At 42.4% G+C, this 22,441-nt stretch overlaps 1 protein-coding gene across 1 annotated transcript in view; it reads left to right on the top strand.

Moving 5' to 3' along the window:
* LOC130523716 (neuron navigator 1-like) overlaps positions 1-22,441 on the top strand; it is a 50,709-nt gene that overhangs the window by 19,105 nt on the left and 9,163 nt on the right. Inside the window, 17 exon segments of the mRNA XM_057029184.1 lie at positions 5,296-5,446; positions 6,265-6,556; positions 9,626-10,379; positions 10,582-10,974; positions 11,562-11,603; positions 11,707-11,867; positions 12,477-12,551; positions 12,893-12,945; positions 13,731-13,754; positions 14,027-14,104; positions 14,599-14,607; positions 15,362-15,445; positions 19,834-19,945; positions 20,056-20,177; positions 21,026-21,204; positions 21,342-21,495; positions 21,722-21,911. Coding sequence (XP_056885164.1) covers positions 5,296-5,446; positions 6,265-6,556; positions 9,626-10,379; positions 10,582-10,974; positions 11,562-11,603; positions 11,707-11,867; positions 12,477-12,551; positions 12,893-12,945; positions 13,731-13,754; positions 14,027-14,104; positions 14,599-14,607; positions 15,362-15,445; positions 19,834-19,945; positions 20,056-20,177; positions 21,026-21,204; positions 21,342-21,495; positions 21,722-21,911 — 2,873 coding nt within the window.

Here is a 22,441-nt window from a genome sequence, read left to right as displayed (position 1 = left end):
CCTCATGAAGGTGCTTTTCAACATGATCTACATACTGTATATGCAGTGATTGTGTTCTCACCATTTCTGTCAAAACGTGCTGGTATTGTGCCAGAGAAAACAAAGTAAATTGCCACCTTGTGTATTAAATGCACTCTACTTTGGTGAACACTCACATTCTCCCCAATTGGATTTGACCTCAGTTAAAAACAGACAGCGCAAATGATAATCATCCTTCAGGCCTGCCTACCTCTTCCAGGGGTAAAAAAAAATCCCTGCATAGTTAGTCATTGTTCCTTTGTCACTGCTGACAGAGTTGGTATGGCTCAAACTTTCCATGCACACCTGGCTTGTGTAAAACAAAACTGTTCTTGTTAATCTCTTATGTTGGGGTCTGTTTTAAACTATCAGATCAAAAACAGTTTTTTCCCCTTTTTTCTTCATCTCAAACCTTCCCCCGAGCTTTTCATCTATGTCACATAAACCAGAAGTGCCAGGGTGAGTAATTGACTAAACAACTCTTTACTAAAGCGATATGATAAAATTAAGTTCAGAATGAGTATTGGCTATATTATTTGGCTATTTACTTACTTGGCTAATATTGTTCCATTTAGGCAGTTCTGTATTTACATGCCTCTGCTAATTGCCGCAGCCTCCAGAACAACAAAACAGATCTGATTAAGATTAAGATGTACTTTATTCATCCCCGAAGGGAAATTGAATTGTAGTAGCAACCTATACAAAGTATAGAAACAGAATAAATAAATACAAATAAGATTAGAATGTTATAAGCATATATACAGCATATATTATAAGCATATATATAATATATACATATTATAAGCATTATAAGCATATATACATAAATATAGAATAAAATAGAAATAAAATTACAACATAAACATTACACAACTATTGTTATTGGCTGGGTTAGGATGAGTTATGCAGTTTGATGGCAGACAGCAGGAATGACTTCCTGTACCGTTCCTTAGAGCAGTGAGGCTGCAGGAGTCTGCTGCTGAAGCTGCTTCTCAGTTTGTCCACTGTGTTATGGAGGGGGTGGGAGGGATTGTCCATGATTGTCCGCAGTTTCCACACCATCCTGTCCCTCACCACCTCGTCTAAGTTTGCAAGTCTACAGCCAACAACAGACCCTGCCTTTTTCATGAGTTTGTTAAGTCTGTTGGCATCCTTTGCTTTAATGCCTGCTCCCCACAGCAAAGAAGATGGTGCTAGCCATGACAGACTGATAGAACATGTGGAGCATCCTGCTGCAAACACTGAAGGACCTGAGTCTCCTGAGGAAATAGAGTCTGCTCATGGCCTTATTGTAAACAGCATCGGTGTTTGTGGACCACTCCAGTTTATTGTCCAGCTGAACACCTAGGAACCTGTAAGATGAGACTATTTCCACATCTTTCCCACTAATGCAGACTGGGGAGGGTGGGGACTTGCTTTTACTGAAACCCACCACCATCTCCTTCATCTTGGTCACATTGAGCTGCAGAAGGTTTTCACTGCCCCACCTAACAAAACTCTCCACAAGGTCCCTGTATTCATCCTCTTGTCCATTCTCCACACACCCGACTATGACTGTGCCATCCAAGTACTTCTGGAGGTGACATGTCTCAGAGTGGTACTGGAAGTCAGCTGTGTAGGTGGTGAACAGAAAGAGGGCGAGCACAGTTCCTTGGGGAGCCCCTGTGTTGCTCATCAGGGGGTCAGACACACAGCTCCGCAGTCTCACAAACTGTGGGCGACCTGTCAGGTAGTCCTTGATCCAAGAAACAAGTGGAGCATCCATCTGCATATTCTCCAACTTAGCCCTCAGCAGTCTTGGCTGGATGGAGTTGAAGGCAGAAGAGAAGTCAAAGAATATGACCAGCACTGTGGTGTTTAGTCTGTCCAAGGAGGAGTGAGCCCTCTGTAGCAAGTATATTACTGCGTCATCAACCCCCACCTTGGGCTGATAGGCAAACTGCAGAGGGTCCTGAAAGGGGCTCACCAGAGGTCTGAGGTGTGACAGCACCAGCCACTCCATGACCTTCATAATGTGGGAGGTCAGTGCTATTGGCCTGTAGTCACTCGGTGCCACAGGATGGGTCTTCTTCGGCACCGGGACCAGGCAGGATGTCTTCCAAAGCACTGAGATCCTCTGAAGATGAAGGCTCTGGTTGAACAGGTGCTGCAGTATCCCACACAGCTGCCTGGAGCAGTTCTTCAGCACTCGTGGGCTGATGCCGTCCGGTCCGGCAGCCTTTCTCTGGTTGAGCCTCTCCAGCTCTCTCCTCACCTGGCTAGACGTGAAGGATAGTTCTGTCGGGGGGATGGGTGACATGTTGGTATCTATGTAGGGTGTCAGCAGGGGGGAGGGGGAAGAAGTTGGCAGAGGTGTTAGGGGCTCTGGGAGGTGTGAAGGGGACCCATTGTTATCCAGAGGAATATTGGGACAGCTGGGGGAGGGGGAGCTAGAATCAAACCTGTTGAAAAACCTTTCTTCTGGAAGCCAGTGATTGTTCTCATCCCACTCCAAACATCCCATGTCTGGTTCCTCCCCAGTCTCTCCTCCAGCTACTTCCTATAGGCGTCCTTGCTCTCCTTCAGACTGCGTTTCAGTTCCTTCTGTACTCTCCTGAGCTCAGCCGGGTCTCCAGCAGTGAAGGCCCTCTTCTTCTTGTTCAAAAGGACCTTCAGATCACTTGTCACCCATGGTCTGTTGTTTGGTTAACAGCGTACCTTCTTGGTGGGGACGGAGTTCTCAGTGCAGAACTTGATGTAGTCAGAAACACAGTCTGTCAGTCCATCCAGGTCCTCACCATGTGGTTCACAGAGAGCAGACCAGTTGGTGGTCTCCAGGGCATCCCGCAGACAGTCCATGGCACCATCTGACCATTTCCTAACAGTCCTCACAGTGACTGATTGCTGCTGAACCACAGCTGTGTATGATGGGGAGAGCAGCACGAGATTATGATCAGACTTGCCTAGTGGAGGGAGTCAAGTGGAGGTGTATGCATTGGTGACATTAGCATACAGTAAATCCAAAGTCTTACTGTCTCTCGTGCTGCACTGGACATACTGATGGAATATAGGGAGAGTGGACTTAAGGGAGGCATGATTGAAGTCACCTGTGATGAGGATAAAGGCTCCGGGATGTTTAGTCTGCAGGTCAGCCATGACAGAGTGAATAACATCACAGGCCATGTTCGCTTTACCGGTCGGAGGAATATAAACAGTGATGGCAATGACATTAGTAAACTCCTGTGGCAAATAGTTGGGACGGAGTCCGATGGCAATAAGTTCCACATCGGTACTGCACACGCGCTCCTTGACGTGAATATGCTCCGGGTTGCACCACCTGTTGCTAATGAACACAGCAAGTCCCCCTCCTTTCTTCTTATCGGCCGCGGTGGTGTCTCGGTCCATTCGAACAGTGCTGAAACCAGCGATCGTCACATTAGAGTCCGGTATCAGTCCATGGAGCCGTGTCTCCGTGAAACACATGATACTGGCCTCTCTGTACTCCCACTGTGTCCGTGTGAGCGCCTCCAGGTCGTCCATCTTATTTGCCAGGGACCTGACATTCCCCGTTATGACTGCGGGACGCAGGGTTTAAAACATTGCCTCTTCATCCTCTGTTTAACTCCAGCCTTACTCCCTCGTTGTTTCCTCCTCAGCTCCTTTGGGATTTGGGACTTCTCTCCGACCACGAAGGATGGTGGTCTTAGAGCCATCAGCTGGTCTCGCGTGTAAACAATACCGGTCCGCTTCTCGGCACAGCTGATGGGGGCCGCGAATAACCCAAGCACCGCAAAACAGAGAAAAAAGTATTCAAGCCTCCAGAACATGGTGTCTGAATACTCCAGTTGTAAGTGGAAAGAAAGAAACTAAATCCAAATAGAAAATAATGTAAACAAGTATAGAAAACACTACGAAAATTTAAAAAAGAACAATTAAGTGTAGGGAGCTGCTACTACTGGCTGCCGCCTGGGACAGCGCCATTTTGAATTTACCACCTATATTGCCAATTGTAATGGTCTTGGTAATGGTAATGGCAAATGGTATTGTGATTATACAAATCTGAGTTGGACTTAACACTTAAGATACAATTTTCAACAAGATGCCTTTGCATTATTTATTTTTTTACAATATTCATTTTGTTTAAGGAAAAGGCTGCATCTCTTGTTGATCTCGTATGCTTGTGACGGGTATGGTATGGACCCAAGTGCAGTACAAAACAGGCAATGAACTGATGATCAGTTAATAGGTTTATTAACTGCAATCTGGCACACAAAAACAGTTCAAGGGCGGGGCAGCGGACTTGGTCGAGGCAGGCAAAAGTTCAGTAACCGGGAGGCAGGCTGAATCAGGCAAACAGTCCAGAGGGAGAGCGGCTGAGCTCGTGGTCAAAACAGAAGACAGAGGTAATTTACCGGGGGTCAGGCAGAACAGGCAGGGTCAATACCGGGAAGACAGGCAGGTAAACGCTGGAAAGTCTTGCATTACAGAGAACAATCTGGCAGCAAGTGAGTGTGAGGCAGGAGAATATATACTGGTAGTGAGCTGATTGATGAGTGAGAGCAGGTGTGTGATCAGTGACTGAGAGTGGGTGTGGTGATCAGAGGGTGTGGTGTGAGCAGGGCAGTGGAAAAGTACTGAGTCCATGGGCTGGAGCAGAGTGTGACAATGCTACACAGTAATGTACTTAAATATGAATTAATTCAATGCTCATTATGCATAGTGAGCAGTTTCTGACACAGGTCTTCATTATTGGTAGAAGAAAAAGGTCGGGAAAGGTTTTACAGTCTGTCATTCTCCAAATCCTCCTCTGATCTGCCAATAACTGCGCTTTTTATTCAGTATGATATTTAATCATATATAAAGTTTCCTTTCAAAGCTACATTTAAAGTTTAGAGTGTTTTAAGTTTTTCAGAAATTTTGTGGGAAGAGTTTGTAAGAAGTTTTGATTATGCAAATATTACAAATGTTTTTGGCAGTGTACTGTGGTACAAGTTCTTAGTAATAGCCTTGTTCATTGGGTGCAACATCAATTTGGATTATCATGCACGTGATGTATTGTTGTGTTGTTTGATTTTAATCAAATCAGCTGCATCCATGTACTTGCTATATCCAAATGACCCTGCTTAAGTTAGTATGTGGTCACCTCTAGGGAAAGTTTACAGATTATGACTGCCAGATTTTCCTTTTTTCAAACAGATTTCTACAATATTTCATATGGTGTTTTGTTGTTGTTATGGTGTCATTCTGTCACAGTTCTGTTTGCAGCACGCTTATGGTAAATGTGTTCATCTGTTTCAGCTGGGATGATAGCAGCTCCATTAGCAGTGGCCTCAGTGAGGGTGACGGCGAATGTTCTGAGAACCTTAGCTCGGAGGAGTTCAACGCAAGATCCTCACTCAATTCTCTCCCAAGCACTCCCTTAGGATCCAGACGTAACTCTTCTGTAATGGTGAGCTGCAAATTTGTAATGACAAAGCTAATGATAGAGTCATTCTGAAGTTGTAAGTCAGGCCTTTACCTAAAACATTTTCATGAATTTGGTGTACTTCTTATTGTGAGTCAAAACTGAGTCCAAGACTACAGTAATACACATCATACTCATATTTGTCATTAAAGTCAAAATAAAATGACTCAGTGCCAGAGAGAACTCCCACTATATTTTTTATAAAAAAAAATTGAGACATAAATTTCCCTTGTTACAGTGAGATGATCAGTTTAAGTTTGTCTCAGTTTAAATTTATGACATACATAATTTAAGATAATTTTTGGTGAGTTATCAGTATAATAATTAAGAAACAAACAATTTCATTCTTTTTATTAACATCTGAAATTACTTAGTTCATCTTCAATGGCTTATTTTAGATATATTTCATTATAACTTCACAGGGCAAATATGTTTATTTATTTGGATATTTCTAGAAGCCACAGTTCAATTCAACATGGTGCCATTAATTGAGCCGTCTTTCGAGAAAGGTCATGATCCACTTTGTTCTCATTCTCCCCTGAAGACAAGGTCTTATTTTCTGTAACATTTAAGCTGACTTCTGGCCATTACAGTTGTTCAATGTAAAAAAAAAAAAACAAAACAACTTTTTCTTATACTTGATTAAGTTCTCTGTCAAATCCATAGAAACAGATTTTTCAAAAATACATTATTTTTGTCCACATTTTTATTTTAAGCACCCTGAAATGTATATGAGTTAGGGTTCCATAGATAACATGCCACTGATGACATTTCTCCTCACTGTGTCCAATACCTTCATACAGCTCCGCACTGATGCAGAGAAGCACTCCCTGGTAGAAAGTGGACTTTCTTGGTACAGTGAAGATAGCAAAAAACTCAGTAGCAGCAGCTATGACACGGGGAGTCTCAAGACAGAGGCCCAGAGCAAGTGGAGAAAGAAGACCTTGAGCCTTAACAAAGAATCAGGGGTAAAAGGAAATCTGAGAAAACCTCTGAGCTTGAGTCAGCCAGGAAGTTTTAGAAAGGGTCGCCACCCTCCTGTAGGGGTGACGTGCCCTATTACCCACACATCTCAGAGTACATTGAAGGTTGCCGGTAAGAATCAAGGGTTTTTCATTGCATCTCTATTCTTTCTCAGCCTCTGGGCACTGCAGTGTGGACACATCTGTTTATTCAGTTTTTGTGTAACAGTATGGATATGATTACTTTCACTGATGCTAGGAGCAGGATGCTTGACTTACTCTAAGAACACAATGAAAATGCATTTATCTATTTATAAGTTAATTTGTGCACACAACATCATACCTTCATTTTTGTTCCATCCTTCAGTCTTCAAAAGTGTTATTTTTACTAGAATCAGAATCAGAATCAGAAGAAGGTTTATTGCCATTGTACATGTAATACACAGTATTACACAAACTAGGAATTTGTCGTGGTGTGCCGCTGCGACATTCAACATAACTAGAGAACAATAGTAGCAGTTAAACTAAACAATCTAAAGCCACCAAAGCACCACTCCAAAATTAAAGTGGATGTATGATTGATTGGTAGCAGTTTCTTATCCTCCATCTAACTGTTAAGTAGCATAAGGTCAGTAGTTTGCTGGCGTGATAGTGATATAACGATGCTATGTATTATTTAACTCTTTTGTAGAGTAATGATATGTTACACTATAAATAGCATGGCTATTTCTTTTTAGAGAAACATAAGTATTGAAAATGACTTCACTTTTTTTTACAGCTTGCAGCAGACAGGAATACCTTGCCAAGAAGGCCTAGAGTATGTCATAACAGTAACTGTAAATATCCATCCATCCATCCATTCTCTACCGCTTATCCGGGGTCGGGTCGCGGGGGCAGCAGCCTAAGGAGAGAAGCCCAGACTTCCCTCTCCCCAGCTACCTCCTCCAGCTCATCCGGAGGGATCCCCAGGCGTTCCCAGGCCAGTCGAGAGACATAGTCTCTCCAACGTGTCCTGGGCCTCCCCGGGGGTCTCCTACCGGAGGGACATGCCCTGAACACCTCACCAGGGAGGCGTCCAGGGGGCATCCTGACTAGATGCCCAAGCCACCCCATCTGGCTCCTCTCAACGCGGAGGAGCAGCGACTCTACTCCGAGCTCCTCCCGATGGCAGAGCTTCTCACCCTATCTCTAAGGGAGAGCCCAGCCACCCTACGGAGGAAGCTCATTTCAGCCGCTTGTACCCGTGATCTTGTTCTTTCGGTCATTACCCAAAGCTCATGACCATAGGTGAGGGTAGGAACGAAGATCGACCGGTAAATCGAGAGCTTCGCCTTTCGGCTCAGCTCTCTCTTCACCACAACGGACCGGTGCAGAGTCCGCATTACTGTGGACGCCGCACCGATCCGCCTGTCGATCTCCCGCTCCATTCTTCCCCCACTCGTGAACAAGACCCCGAGGTACTTAAACTCCTCCACTTGGGGCAGGATCTCCTCCTTTACCCGGAGAAGGCACTCCACCTTTTTCCAGTCGAGAACCATGGCCTCGGATTTGGAGGTGCTGATTCTCATCCCAGCCGCTTCACAGGCGGCGGCGAACCGATCCAGTGATAGTTGGAGGTCACGGGCCGATGAAGCCAACAGGACCACATCATCCGCAAAAAGCAGAGACGCGATCCTGAGGTCACCAAACCGGATCCCCTCAACACCATGACTGCACCTAGAAATTCTGTCCATAAAAATTATGAACAGAATCGGTGACAAAGGGCAGCCCTGGCGGAGGCCAACCCTCACCGGAAACGAGTTCGACTTACTGCCAGCAATTCGGACCAAACTCTGGCACCGATCGTACAGGGAGCGGACAGCCCGTATCAGCGGGCCCGACACCCCATACTCTCGAGAACCCCCACAGGACCCCCCGAGGGACACGGTCGAATGCCTTCTCCAAGTCCACAAAACACATGTGGACTGGTTGGGCAAACTCCCATGCACCCTCGAAGACCCTGCTGAGGGTGTAGAGCTGGTCCACTGTTCCACGCCCAGGACGAAAACCACATTGCTCCTCCTGAATCCGAGGTTCGACTATCCGGCGGACCCTCCTCTCCAGTACCCCTGACTAGACCTTACCAGGGAGGCTGAGGAGTGTGACGTGCCCTAATACCCACACATCTCAGAGTACATTGAAGGTTGCCGGTAAGAATCAAGGGTTTTTCATTGCATCTCTATTCTTTCTCAGCCTCTGGGCACTGCAGTGTGGACACATCTGTTTATTCAGTTTTTGTGTAACAGTATGGATATGATTACTTTCACTGATGCTAGGAGCAGGATGCTTGACTTACTCTAAGAACACAATGAAAATGCATTTATCTATTTATAAGTTAATTTGTGCATGTTGAATACAGAGTTTTACTTGCTTCACACATTTTTGAAGTACCGTATTTTCACGACCATAAGGCGCACTGTATTAAAAGGCACAGTCTCAGTTATGGGTGCTATATCTGTGCTGAAAACATACATAAGGCACACCGTATTATTAGGCGCATGCTAAAACATACAGTAAAAAAATTACAACAGAAGTAACACTGTTTTCTCCACTGATCATTGACTCATTTAAATTAAAATATCTTGCAGCTGTTCGATTGCCATTTTCAGCCGCATATTCGATGGCCTGCAGTTCATAGTAAGCAAGGGGGTCCTTACGCATAGGTGTGCCGCTAATTGATGGGTGGAGCGTTTACCGTAGTGCACCCACCAAAGGCACACAGCAGATTTTGGAACTCAGTCCACACACAAGGGGCACCATATTATAAGGCGCACCATCTAACCCTAACACTGAGATTTTGTTTTAGGTGTGCCTTATAGTCGTGAAAATACGGTACATTTTGATTCGTACAATGGCAAATTCATATTCGTACCACAGCACATGAAACCCTGTTACTTACTGCAAAGACACGATGCCCAGTGTCTTCAGTAACATTACTTTTTAATTCCCAGGAAAACATTCCATTATTAAATAATGCTTTCTATTTTAAGTATATCTTGGTCTATCACTTTAAATTTCACTGACTTTAAAAATAAGCAATATAGATCTCTGGCCACAGTTTTGTAAAGGAAAACCAAAAATAAATGGGAAAAATACTTTAAAGGTTACACATTGGCTGAATGAATAACATATTTTCATTTTTAACCTTATTTTTTTCCAATAGCATCTAAAATTGAGAGACCAATGGATAAATCCAAGACTGTTGTCAAGATGCCTGGTCTGCAACGATCTCAGTCTGATGCTGGCAAGGATCATCATGCAGACCATCACAAGCCCCCATCAGGTTTTGTTAAACCTAATGCTGGAGCCTCATTTGGCTTTAAGAAACAACCAACAGCCACTGTTCTTGCTAGTTTATTGACAGCAGGGGGTGCAAACACCTCTAGTGACTCAGCTACTGTGGGGAAATCTCCCAAGCCCTCTGTCATCCCAGTAAAGCCTTTGGGAGGAGTGGTGCAATCAGGTCGGAAGAACAGTTTTGATGCCAGTAGTGAGCAGAACTTCCTGGGGCCAAATGCTCGAAACAGTATCCAGTACCGCAGCCTGCCCCGACCAGCCAAATCAAGCACACTCAGTGTGATTGGTCGCACAGCACCCCGACCAGCCAGTGGTACTATTGACTCCAGACTGTTAAGTTTGAAACCTATGGCCATTGCCTCAGGAGGGCCCAGGTTTAAAGAGTCTGGGAGCTGCACCAGTAAGACAGTGATTCGAACAATCTCAGGTCCAGTGAACCAGACCGATAGAGAAAAGGAGAAAGAGCGAGCCAAAGCCAAGGCTGTAGGTGCTGATGTGGACTGTGGTTCTCTAAAGGGAGAGGAGAATCAGCCTGTAGGAGAGTCTCTGGTTAAACTGCATGGGCTAAGACTGACCAGCAGCAGCAAATACCCTGAAGTGTCACCCTCCATCACACCAAGGTCATTGAATTGTTTCTTTAATTGAATGTTTCAGTGACATTAAAAAATCCACAGCAGATTATGACATTAATAATTCAATGCTTCAAAGGACAAGTGATAACTTGTAATTGCATACAAAATTGTAGATTATCTACTCCTGAAGTGATGGCTGTTTTATTAAATGTTTTGTTTTTAATCATTTGTTTTCATTTCTGATATCTAGACTGCTTCAAAAGTCTCTGGATCATACTCCCAGCCTAGTTCACCTGGACAAAGTAAACTCTAACAGTTTAGATTCCTGCATCACCATCCAGGACCTCCCACCCAAAGTTCCTCCATATTCAAAGCTGCAAGACCTGGCTGGTTCACACACTTCCACTCACCTCACCCCCAGCCAAGCACCTGTGCTTCACATCGATTCCCCCACCACCTACACCACTGACAACTCACCTCTGATGTACCCCAAAATCTCTGGCATGCATTACAGTATGGAGTCCCTTTCTCTGCAGATGAGCCTGCCCTCCAGATTTGTCAAAGCTGAGATGCATGACAGTGAAGAGAGGGGAACAGGAACATGGGGAGCTACAAGCAAGACATCTTATAAACAGATACATGGGTATATATGTACAATATACTTGTTTTATAATATAGTTGGAGTAAAACTAGGTTTATAATCATACTATTTTTGGTTCCATTACCAGATCAGAAACTCTGACATTGCATTTCAAAATCTTAGCTAATCTGATTTCATCATAGTCATGGTTCATTAAAGGTGCGGTACAATGGCAAGGATATTGATTTTCTTTATAGGTATTTCTATGACCCCGTGATTCCAAAATTAATGCTAGCATGACATATTGGCTAATTAGTGCACACAACATCATACCTTCATTTTTGTTCCATCCTTCAGTCTTCAAAAGTGTTATTTTTACTAGAGAACAATAGTAGCAGTTAAACTAAACAATCTAAAGCCACCACTCCAAAATTAAAGTGGATGTATGATTGATTGGTAGCAGTTTCTTATCCTCCATCTAACTGTTAAGTAGCATAAGGTCAGTGGTTTGCTGGCGTGATAGTGATATAATGATACTATGTATTATTTAACTCTTTTGTAGAGTAATGATATGTATACACTATAAATAGCATGGCTATTTCTTTTTAGAGAAAACATAAGTATTGAAAATGACTTCACTTTTTTTACAGCTTGCAGGCAGACAGGAATACCTTGCCAAAGAAAGGCCTAGAGTATGTAAATACTCCGGGTTGCACCACCTGTAGAGTAGTAAATATTTGTTTAAAAACTTCATAGATGCTTCTTTTATTCTTAAAATCATCTCTCTTCTCTTAGACAATATGGCTCAAGTCTTTCAGAGACTGAAGGAAGCAAACCAGGCAGACGCCACTCCCACACCGTAGTGAGCATGACAGAGAGTGATAGCCCCCCACAGCTGCCTTCTCCCACACATTCTCTCCACCCCTCCTCCAACAAGGCTCCTCTTACAAATGTTGGTGAGTGCTTGTTTCATATGGCAGCTAAGTTCTAAAGACACTCTGAGTTTCAGCTTTGAAACTCAGCTGGGTATCTGTGTAATCTATCCATCTGTATGTTGATTGTAGGTGACAGCATTGTTAATCTATTTTATCCACAATCAGTAAATCCTCTAGTACTGTCTAAAGTGATTGGTGAAGTGCAATGCAAGGTATGACTGGGAATATTTCTGCCATGCCATTTTAGCAGGCAAATTGTACTTTTTGACCATATAACAAAGGAAAAAAACTGCAGTTGAATATATTATGTATACACTCATGTGATGGTGAAAGTGCTTGTGCACAGATTTCTGCCAGGCTCTGTTTATATCTTTAACTGTTGTAAACCTCCAGTGTTGGTTTTTACTCAGTCATCAGAAGTATGCTATACCTACAGAGTAGACTGAACTGTGTGTGTGTGTGAGAGAGAGCATGTTCCTCTGCAGCTTATTGGTTATCCTGTTTTTCCCAATATCACTTTCTACTTTATAGTTGTCCCAATTTCTAGCAGCACCCCAAGGATATCGCGCTCCAATAGTATTGGACCCCCTACTGAGTCTGCCTGTAATCTATACGGGTCCTCACATTTAGACAGCAGTATGACCCTGGTTGACCGGCCAAAAAGCATGATGCGATGTGGGTCTTTTCGTGAGCAAGGCGATGATGGTAAGTCAGCCTGGTTGCCCTATCTCCCTGCAGGGGAGATACACAAGATGGTCTGAGATTTAAACAGAGCTGTCCCCTTGTGCAGCAAGAAAACTACTGGGCATATCAGTACTAAGTGTTGAAAGTAAAGTGTAGTGCTAGATAAATATGCAGTTATGTACTTAAAGACACTAATGTGAACTAAAAAACAAATTGAGTTTTTGCTCTGTGTCAGTAATTACCTTTTTATTGAATAGGAAATACTGTCACCAGTCTTTTTAATTGACTATTATTCTTGTGAAAATTGAAATACAAGCAAGGGACTTTTAACACTAGGGTATATGTATTTGTGTTTCTTTCAGTACATGGATCTGTGCTCTCTTTGGCATCTAATGCTTCATCCAACTATTCCACAGTAAGACCTTTATTCACATTTTGTTTTTCTGTGTGAAATTTATTTGATAGTAACTCTAAGTCATGTTGTTGCTGCCATCCTTCCTGCATATTAGATTGTGGAAAGGCAAATCAATCCCAGATGTTTTTACCCTGTACCATGGCACACAGTAATGAATGATGCACAAAAGACAAAAATCACCTGCTGTATTGGTTGTCCTTGTCTACTGATCAATACTTCCAACAGGATCGAACTGACAGCCAAGTAACTCATATAATGTATTTTCTGCCAACACTGAATAGCTCTTAAAATTGTCATGTATGTCCTTTTTACTTTGGTTTATATTAGATTTACTCTGAAAAAAATACTAATGGTCTCTTCAACACTGAGCAGTAGGAAGAGTAAAATTAGAGCAGTGGAAGAGTTTGGTATGGAAGAGACTTAATCAACTTGGATCATTAATGTTTATCATTGTCAAGTTGAGAGACCTTCACTTTGCTAGCTGTATGGCTAGGTTGTCCCAGAATAGGAAGTTTTCTATTCTTCATTTTTTTGCTAATACATTTTCACATGTTCAAAAAAGAAATTTAAGAAATTCAGTTAATAAAGGCAGACATGAAGTGATTCATGTATAATATTAAAGCATGGCTTGGTGGGGTAGGTTTCTATTTGTACCTGTTTTTTATTTGTCTTAATTCATCACTTTATCCCTAACATGGCTTTGTATAATATATTTACTTCACCTAAAGCAAAAAGTCTTCTTTTCCCCATTTATTGTTTATTTGTTTCCCCCATGCCCTCTTAAGAATGAGGACAGGATACAAGCAGAGGTAAGGCCAATGAGTCATGGGTTATGGGTTTTGACAAAGCCTTTTATAATGGGTACCTATCAGACTTTTGGTTCCATGATGTGTCTTTTCTCCACTCCTCATTAGAGAAGGATTTTTTGGCACATTTAAGATACATTTTCCGTAATTACATGAATTCTCATTGCATGATACAGCAGTATTTCCTGTCATTAAAGAGCGTGTGTTTATTATTAGTCAGTTATTTGTAGTGCAACAACTATCTTTTTTTTTTTTTTTTAATAATCTGACCATAGCAAATCCACAAGTTGAGGCGAGAACTGGAGTCTTCCCAAGAAAAGGTTGCCAACTTGACCTTGCAGCTGTCTGCTAATGTAAATATAATTTTTCTTTCTTGTGAAGCAGATACAGATATATCGCATATCTCTGCGCAGTTTGCAAGGAAACAGACACAGTATATCTAATATGTTAATGTAACTAACACTTACAAAGTTAGAAATGTTGATGTTGAGGAAAACTTGTCCACATCAAAGGTAAATGTGTCCACATGAAAGCTTTGCTTACTATCAGTCGCATCTCTCTAGTGTTTGTTAAAACTGTGTTACATGGATGTTTCCACATGCATAATCTGGCATCTTTCCATAATACCACCGAACCACTGCAGGTTTTGTACTTCTCTCCTTAACTTAACTGTTTGACTGCATAAAATTTCTATTTGTGAGAATTTTTACCCTTGAAGATTAATCCTTTGCATTATGATGCTGTCCTTTTCTTTTCTTCATGTACTTGGGTGATATGTTGTGGACTCACTGCCCTTCCTGCTCCATTCCTCTGTCCCTCATCTGCCGCTTGGTGCTGTGTTTTACAGCAAGGCCAGGTTTGTTGGACTATTGTGATCCGCACGATTCAAGGTGGACATCAAATTTACGGGTTGTTGACATTTCTATTAGTCTTGCTGCAGCGGATCTTGTTTTTAAAATTAATTCCTTAAAAATACAAAACTGTTCACCTATCAATCAGGAAGCTTATGTATTATGTGTCACTCAATATGTGTCAAAGATCCACAACATTATTTTAATAATGGGTCCATTGTGCATTTAAATTTATACCTTTAAATATAAACAAACATACTGAAATGGCTGAGCATACTGCTGAGCGGCCAGTATTGTCAGTGGATTAACTCCATTACAGCTAATTCAAAGAGTATTGGGTACTCTTTTATTTTTAAATATTACAAATGAAAAACACAAAACTGCACAAAATTAAGGAAGGGAATGTAGCAACAGGAAGGCTGAGGAAGATCGCACCAGAAATATTCAAACAGGACTTATGGGTCATCACACGGGAGTAAAGTGAAAAATGCATGAAGTTGAGACATTTTGTCTTGCTGCCGCATACTCCTGCTCCTGTCACTGCCATTTCCCTAAAATCCTCTTTCATTTCTGATGTCATCCAATGCTGTCCTCTACTTTATCCCCTACGCATCCTCTCCTAGCAGATGAAGAAAGTAATTTGCTTGATGTGCTGGGAGTGTTTATGGCTGTAGGCAGATGTGATGCAGTGGAAACTCATACAGTACTTGTCTGCTCTCTGACACCCCTCCATACATCACTCTGGTTCTCTCTCTAAAGGCTAATCTAGTTGCAGCATTTGAGCAGAGTCTGTCCCTGATGACTGAACGCCTTCAGACTCTTTCAGTGTCCTCAGAGCAAAAGGTACAATTTAATATTTTACATACTAATGGGAATTAAGTGCCGAAAAATGTTTTTTATTATAAAATTTTGTTTTCATCCTTTATCCATAGTTGCTGTGTCAAAGCACAACTGCACAACTTTTCCCAGACCACTATACCCCTTTCGGGGTCCCGGGGAGATGCTGGAGCCTATCCCAGCGGCATGGGTGAAGGCAGGGTACACCCCTGAATAAATCGCAAACTCATTACGGGGCACTATGTGAGCATTCGGGGGTTCAGTACCTTGCTCAAGGGTACCTCGGTAGTACTCTGAAGGTGGTGAGGCTTGAACCAAGAACCCTTCCACTTCTCAGACCAGTCCCCTATGACTGGCCTTCTACTATCCATTATTATTGTTTTTGTTGTTGCTCTTATTCCTCCTTCCTTTGTGAGAGGTGTTTCATTGGAAGATGGAGAGCGTGAGCTCATGTAAAAATGTTTATTTCTATTTGTTATTTTTGAGTTGATTTTGTTGGGTCTGATTGTAAGTTTTGGTGTAAGATTTTCCCTTTTGGTTTGGTGTGTGGGAGTGCATGTGTGGTGGCCAGGTGTGTGTGGCCATCATGGCACCCAACTGCAGCTTTAGTGCAGCTGGATTGGGCTCAGTACTCAGTGTGGAGGAGGTGGCTCTGGATATGGGGCAAATAATTGTATTCAGCTCCATAAAGTCTTCCGCTCGCATTATCAGGGTGGTGGTACTGTTCTGGAGAAGGAGGAGCAAGTGAACATGTTGGTGGAAATGGGGATCTCTTTGAATGGGCTGTTTGTTCAGGTGGCTCAGCTGACGTAGCCGGCAGCAAAGATCACTCTCTCTAATGTGCCTCCATTTATTAGTGATGAGTTTCTGATGAGAAAACTGTGCCAACATGGAAAAGTGGTGTCCCCCATTAAGAGGATCCTATCATTGTGGGTCACAGCAGGCAGGTCCACATGATCCTGAACAAGTCTGATGAGTTTAATTACAGCTTCATCATGCAAGTGCACGATTTTGACTATACTACATGTTCTGTTGTAAAATTGTTCAACTGAGGTGAGGATATACATCTAGCCAGGGCTTATCCTAACAATCTGTTCGCCAGCCACCCCTCTGGTCCCACATCTTATTCTGACTGCAAGGCATTGGTGGTTCTGTGCAGCGGGGATGGGGGGGGCCTGGATCAGACAGAATGGAGATGGAGCCACAGGTGTAAGAAAACTGAATGAGTGTGAGAGTAAGACTGAGGTGTGTAGAGAGAGATTTTGGAGATTGTTGTTAGGTGTTGTGCAAGGTGATTTGGGTGATACTGGTGAAGTGGGCAAAACAGGTGAGGTGACAGGTAATGTGGGCAGGGTGATGGGTGAGACTGATTAGTTGACAGGTGAGATAGGTGAGGTGATTGGTGAAACAGGTGAATTAGGCAAAACAGGTGAGGTTACAGGTGAAACAGGTGAAGTAATGGGTCATTCAGATGAACTAGGTGCGGTGACAGGTGAGCTGGGTGAAGGTGGTGTTGCGCTGTCTGAATAATGGCCTGCTTCTACGAAGCAGAGAAGTAATCGCAGAAATGTATTGTAGGATTTGGTGCTGTAGACACCAGTAATGATGGATCGTATATGTCTGACTGTAGCGAGATGTCACACACACAAATATCAAACAGTCAAGAAATTAAATTGAAAAAATGTACCAATTGTTACTGCAGCAGATCAAATGCATGAAGATCCTTGATCTGGAATAACATTTTCCTGATAAGCTCCTTTTTTATCATTTGCAAGACATGTTACAAAACACAGAGAAACAGATCTCACTGACCAAGAGATTTTTTGAAGGAAATAAATGTTCAAAATAAGGAAACAGCTCACGATATAATGATGAGCCCAGTCATTTTGTTTGTTTTGTTTTGTTTTACTGTTTTTATAGGATTTTTTTTTAGCTTGTCTCTTGCTATGGATTAATTTAGAGTGGGAATGTTAAATGTAAACGGAGGTAGATAGGCAAGGAAAGGGCACTAGTGTTCACCACGGCATGAAGTGGGAGAAAGAGTGGGAAGGGCAGATAACTTTGAGTTTCAACACTGCCCTCAGTGGTGGAGTGGGCTTCCTCTTCTCCATCCTGGAGGTGGGGCAAGGGTATGATGAAGGGTAAGTGTCTGCTGGCTAAGGCATGCTTCCAGAACCACATCTGTTTATTTATTTATTTTTTAGCAACATTTATGCTCCCATCAACAGCACAGAAAGAGCTTTCTAGATAATTGAATTGCTGTGGTTCAGAGATGTCTGTGTAGATTCTCAATCATCCAGGTCATTGTATCCAAGGTAGTTTTCTATGTCAACTGGACTGGGTTTCTTGTGGTTCAGAGCAGTTTATTTTCCTGGGTTTATTTTCATGCAGAGCCTGATCCAGCATCTCAACACAGTCTGAAGTAGCTGGTCTATTCTCATGGCCTGGTGGATGTGTGGAGGAGGATGCACACAAAGTGTAAACAGTACACATGGTGCCACTTGACTAAAAATGTAATCAAAGGAAAAGCTCTGACTCTCTCTTCTGGTTGCTAATAGAGGGTGAGGGTGGAATAGGCTCAGTGAGAGGTAGTATATACCCTTGAGCAAGCTACTGAGCCCACAAACGATCCTGTAGGGCACTGCAATGAACTTGCGACTCCTCCGGGGGTATATCCTGCCTTCGGCAATATGTGCACCTTCCCTGTGACCCCAAAAGGGATTAAGTGGTCAAGACCACAAGACTTTGTCTGCATTGAATACAGTTTGTGATGTTATCTTTAATGTTTCAAATATATGGTCAATAACATTAAATAAGGGTCATATAATTTAATAGAGATTGTACTTCAAAGGTTTTTGTCGTGGGATGTTCATGTTCCCATCAATGCTTCAGCACATCATTTAACCCTTGTTGAAAATCAATATACCGTATTTTCACAACCACAAGGCGCACCGTATTATAGGGCGCACCTTCAATTAACGGCCTATTTTAGAAATATTTTCATACACAGGGCGCACCGTGTTATAAGGCGCATAGCATAGAAACTGCGTAGTGCCTGTGGTTTCATGACGCATTCACTAGATCGAGCTGCGCTAAAAGGAATGTCAATAAAACAGTCAGATAAGTCAGTCAAACTTTATTAATAGAATACAAACCGGCGTTCTCACAACTCCATTCACTCCCAAAATGAATAAACAGCTGTTTTATTATTTTTCCCGAGTGACGTAGTGTTTTCGCGTAACACAGTTCGTTAATAACAGCGAGTTATAACAGGCAGTGCAACATTTTTATCACAAGTGGATAGTGGAGTTTAATAAATCTTCGATTTAGTGCAACATTTTTATCACGTAGTACCGTTGCGGTAAATCAAACGTTAGTGCAGACACAATATACGGTAACTCAAACTCTCGAAGTAGTGCAAAGCGATAGCAATAGCAATATAACAATAGCAATATAACAACGTTGTTCAAACGGTAATGTCCATATTCACAGTATGACCAGCCTTGTTAAGTTGTAAACACACAAAAGAAACACGTAAAGCTCACTTTATCAGTTCATTCCTCATCCAGGAATCCCTCGAATTCTTCTTCTTCGGTGTCCGAATTGAACAGTTGTGCGAATACGGCGTCCAACATGGCCGGCTCCGTCTCGTCAAAGTCGTCATCAGGGTCGGTGTCGCTGGTGCTGTCTGGCATTTCAGTGACAATCCCTGCCTTCCTGAAAGCTCGGACCACGGTCGATGCCCAGGCATTTACGATCCACTGGCAGATAGTGACATATGACGCTCGGCGCCGTCTCCCCGTCTTGGTGAACGTGTGTTCGCCGTTCGTCATCCACCGCTCCCACGCAGTTCGCAGTCTAGCTTTGAATGCCCTGTTGACACAAATATCTAGCGGCTGGAGTTCCTTTGTTAATCCACTTCTTGCTTTGTTTCCTCGGAAGCTCCGTTGAGTCTTCTTTACCTGGCGCAGGTCGTCTTGTTTCCTCCACTTCCGCACCATTGATTCGTTCACGTTAAATTCTCTTGCCGCTGCTCTATTTCCGTGTTCAACTGCGTGACTGATAGCCTTCAGTTTGAACTCTGCGTCGTAAGCGCGTCTCTTGCAAGGAGCCATTTTGGGGTCTTTACAGACAGAAATGGTTTGGGACTGAATTTACTGCTGTTACCTCGGCCACGCCTACTGACTACGGTAGCCGCGATTAACCAATATTACCGTAATCCATACAAAAGGCGCTCCGGGTTAAAAGGCGCACCGTAGATTTTTTAGAAAATTCTAGGCTTTTAGGTGCGCCTTATAGTCGTGAAAATACGGTATGTTGTCTATGGCCCTCACTAGAGAACCAGCTTGGTTCAAATTTCTACCAATAACATTCCTTTTTCTCCTCCTCTTGAGGACTCGGAGCTGACTGAACTCAAGGGCACCATTGACATTTTGAAGGTCAAAAATACAGAGGCACAAGAAATTATTCAAGGGGCATTCAGTAATCCAGCCATAACACCTAAAGGTATAGAATATGCTGCAGTTCCACACATTGATTGGATATGTTAGTGCCCAGCAAGTGAAAATGTAAACAGTAACTATATTGACTTTCTTTTCTTTTCTTTTAATGAACAGAAATGCCAATAAATTGGCAAAACTCCTCTGAAAGCATCCCGAAGCTGCCTACAAACAACAGCAAAACTGAGATAAGTAGTCTCAAAGAACTGGAGGCCAAAAGGAAAAAGAAGAAGAGCTGGGTAAGGACATACTGATTTAATGCTGCTGACCATATGAGAAATTTGAGTTTTTGATTTTAAGTAGTGGTAGAATGTGAACTATGTCAGCAGTATATAATCTGAACTAATTTTTAGTTTTTCTCCCAAATGTATGGCCCTCCTCCATTCTTAATCCCAGCCTGTCTTTAAGTCCAGTTCTGTTCTCTCCCTCATGCTGCCCTGCTTTTTGTTTTATTTTAGGTCTTTGAGGTGAGTGATATTCTTATGGTAGAGATTCAAACGCACCTCCCTTTTTAGGTCATTTTCTATTGCCCAAATCTTAGTGAATTACATTTAGTGAATCATGTCCAAATGACACTATTGTATGTAAATAAAGGCCTCATATTATTTCCAACCTTGTCTTGTCTTCTTAACTGCTTTATCCCTTTCGGGGGTCACGAGGGGTGAAAGCAGGGTCCACAGCTGGATGAGTCACTAGTTAATTGCAGGGCCCTATTTGAGCATTTGTTACCTTGCTCAACAGTGCTTCTGGCACCTTCCCCTACTACCAGAATGCATTCCATGTTTTGCCTGCACTGCGGCTCAAACTGAGCACCCTCTGCTTCTTAACCCAATTCCTAACAGACTGAGCTACTGCCACCAAACCAATTTAGTGCAATATATTTGAGGTCTCATTTGGACTATATTTTTGTCTGTCAGTATATTCATTCATGTGATTCTTTGCAAAAATGTTACTTTGTCTCGCTAAAGAAAATATTTCTTATCCACTTTTTGCTGCTATAGTTATTTTTCTGATCAACTGTGTATTAAAAAGTTGCAACTGAACAGTAAGGATATTGTTAATGAGCTGATTTTTTTTCCCTGCCCAGCTCCGCAGTTCATTCAACAAGGCCTTCAATAAAAAGGGTTCAAAGTCGACTGGTCCATATGCTGACATAGAGGAAATTGCCACACCAGAATGCTCTGCACCTTCTTCCCCTAAAGTCTACAATATTGGGGAAAAACCAGTTCAATCAATTAAAAGGTCGACCTCTGCATCATCATCAGGGTAATTCTTTTTTCAAAATACACTCTTAAATTTACAAAAAAACACAGCATATATTCTGTGCCTTATGTAGTGCGCCATATGTTGATATTTAATCTTATGGATGTTATAGATTTTTTTTAAAATTTCCTTACCTACAGACAGAGTGAAGTTAAAGTAGCAGATGATAAGGTTGTGTCAGAACTGCGTACAGAGCTCTGGGAGAAGGAATTGAAATTGACAGATATCCGTCTAGAGGCTCTAGGCTCTGCCCATCGCTTGGAACAGCTGCAGGACGCCATGAACAACATGCAGGTATTGCTGACACTCTAGTCTTCTAATCAATTTGTCAAGTTATCTTCTTTTACTGATAAAAACTATGAGTCAGGCTTATTATGTCAAAGATGCAAGGAGTAAACAAGTCTGTGATATTGGAAACCCATTTTTTTTAATAAAAACTCTTACTACAAAATACAGATTATTTTGAATATGAGAAATACATATTATGAAAATTCATTCGTATATATATTTTAACCTCTAGAGGACAATAGAGAACCTGAAAGCTGAGAATGACCAGCTGAAAGTAGGCAGTCTTTCCCCATGTCCATCTACTGGACCCTCCAGCTCTGTCTCCCAGTCTTCAGGTCTCACTGCCCTGGGGAGTTCTTCACCTCAACAGTCATTGGCAGAACAGATGCCTAAAAGCTACAGCAGAGGGCTGAGTGAGTCAGGTACAGTTCTCACTCTCTTAAATATTAAGTTTAAATTACTGATACTGTAAATATACAGTGTGTTTAATGAACTGGGTCATGTTTTGTTATGTTTGTTATTAGTGAACGAAATAGGCACAGATTCATCACTGTTTGTTTTAAATACTGTTATTTGCTGTAGAGTTAATGAAATGTGACGTTAAAGTGCTGGGTTTTCCTGCGTGTCTCTGAACACATCAGGTAAGTGCAATCAATCAATCAATTTTTATTTATATAGCGTCTTTTACAATCAAAATTGTTTCTAGGTGATTTACAGAATCCCTGGGCCTAACCCCAAACAAGCAATAGTGGCAAGGAAAAACTCCCCTTTAACAGGAAGAAATCTTGAGCAGGACCAGGCTCATGTAGGGAAACTCTCCTGCTGATGGCCGGTTGGGTAGAGAGAGGGGGGAGGACAGGTAGAGGATAGAATAGGTAGGAGAGGAGAGGAGAGGAGAGGAGAGGAGAGGAGAGGAGAGGAGAGGAGAGGAGAGAGAGGAGAGGAGAGGAGA

The sequence above is a fragment of the Takifugu flavidus genome, chromosome 4, assembly GCF_003711565.1.
Source record: "Takifugu flavidus isolate HTHZ2018 chromosome 4, ASM371156v2, whole genome shotgun sequence".
Lineage (NCBI taxonomy): Eukaryota > Metazoa > Chordata > Actinopteri > Tetraodontiformes > Tetraodontidae > Takifugu > Takifugu flavidus.
This window is presented reverse-complemented; position numbering and strand designations above follow the sequence as displayed.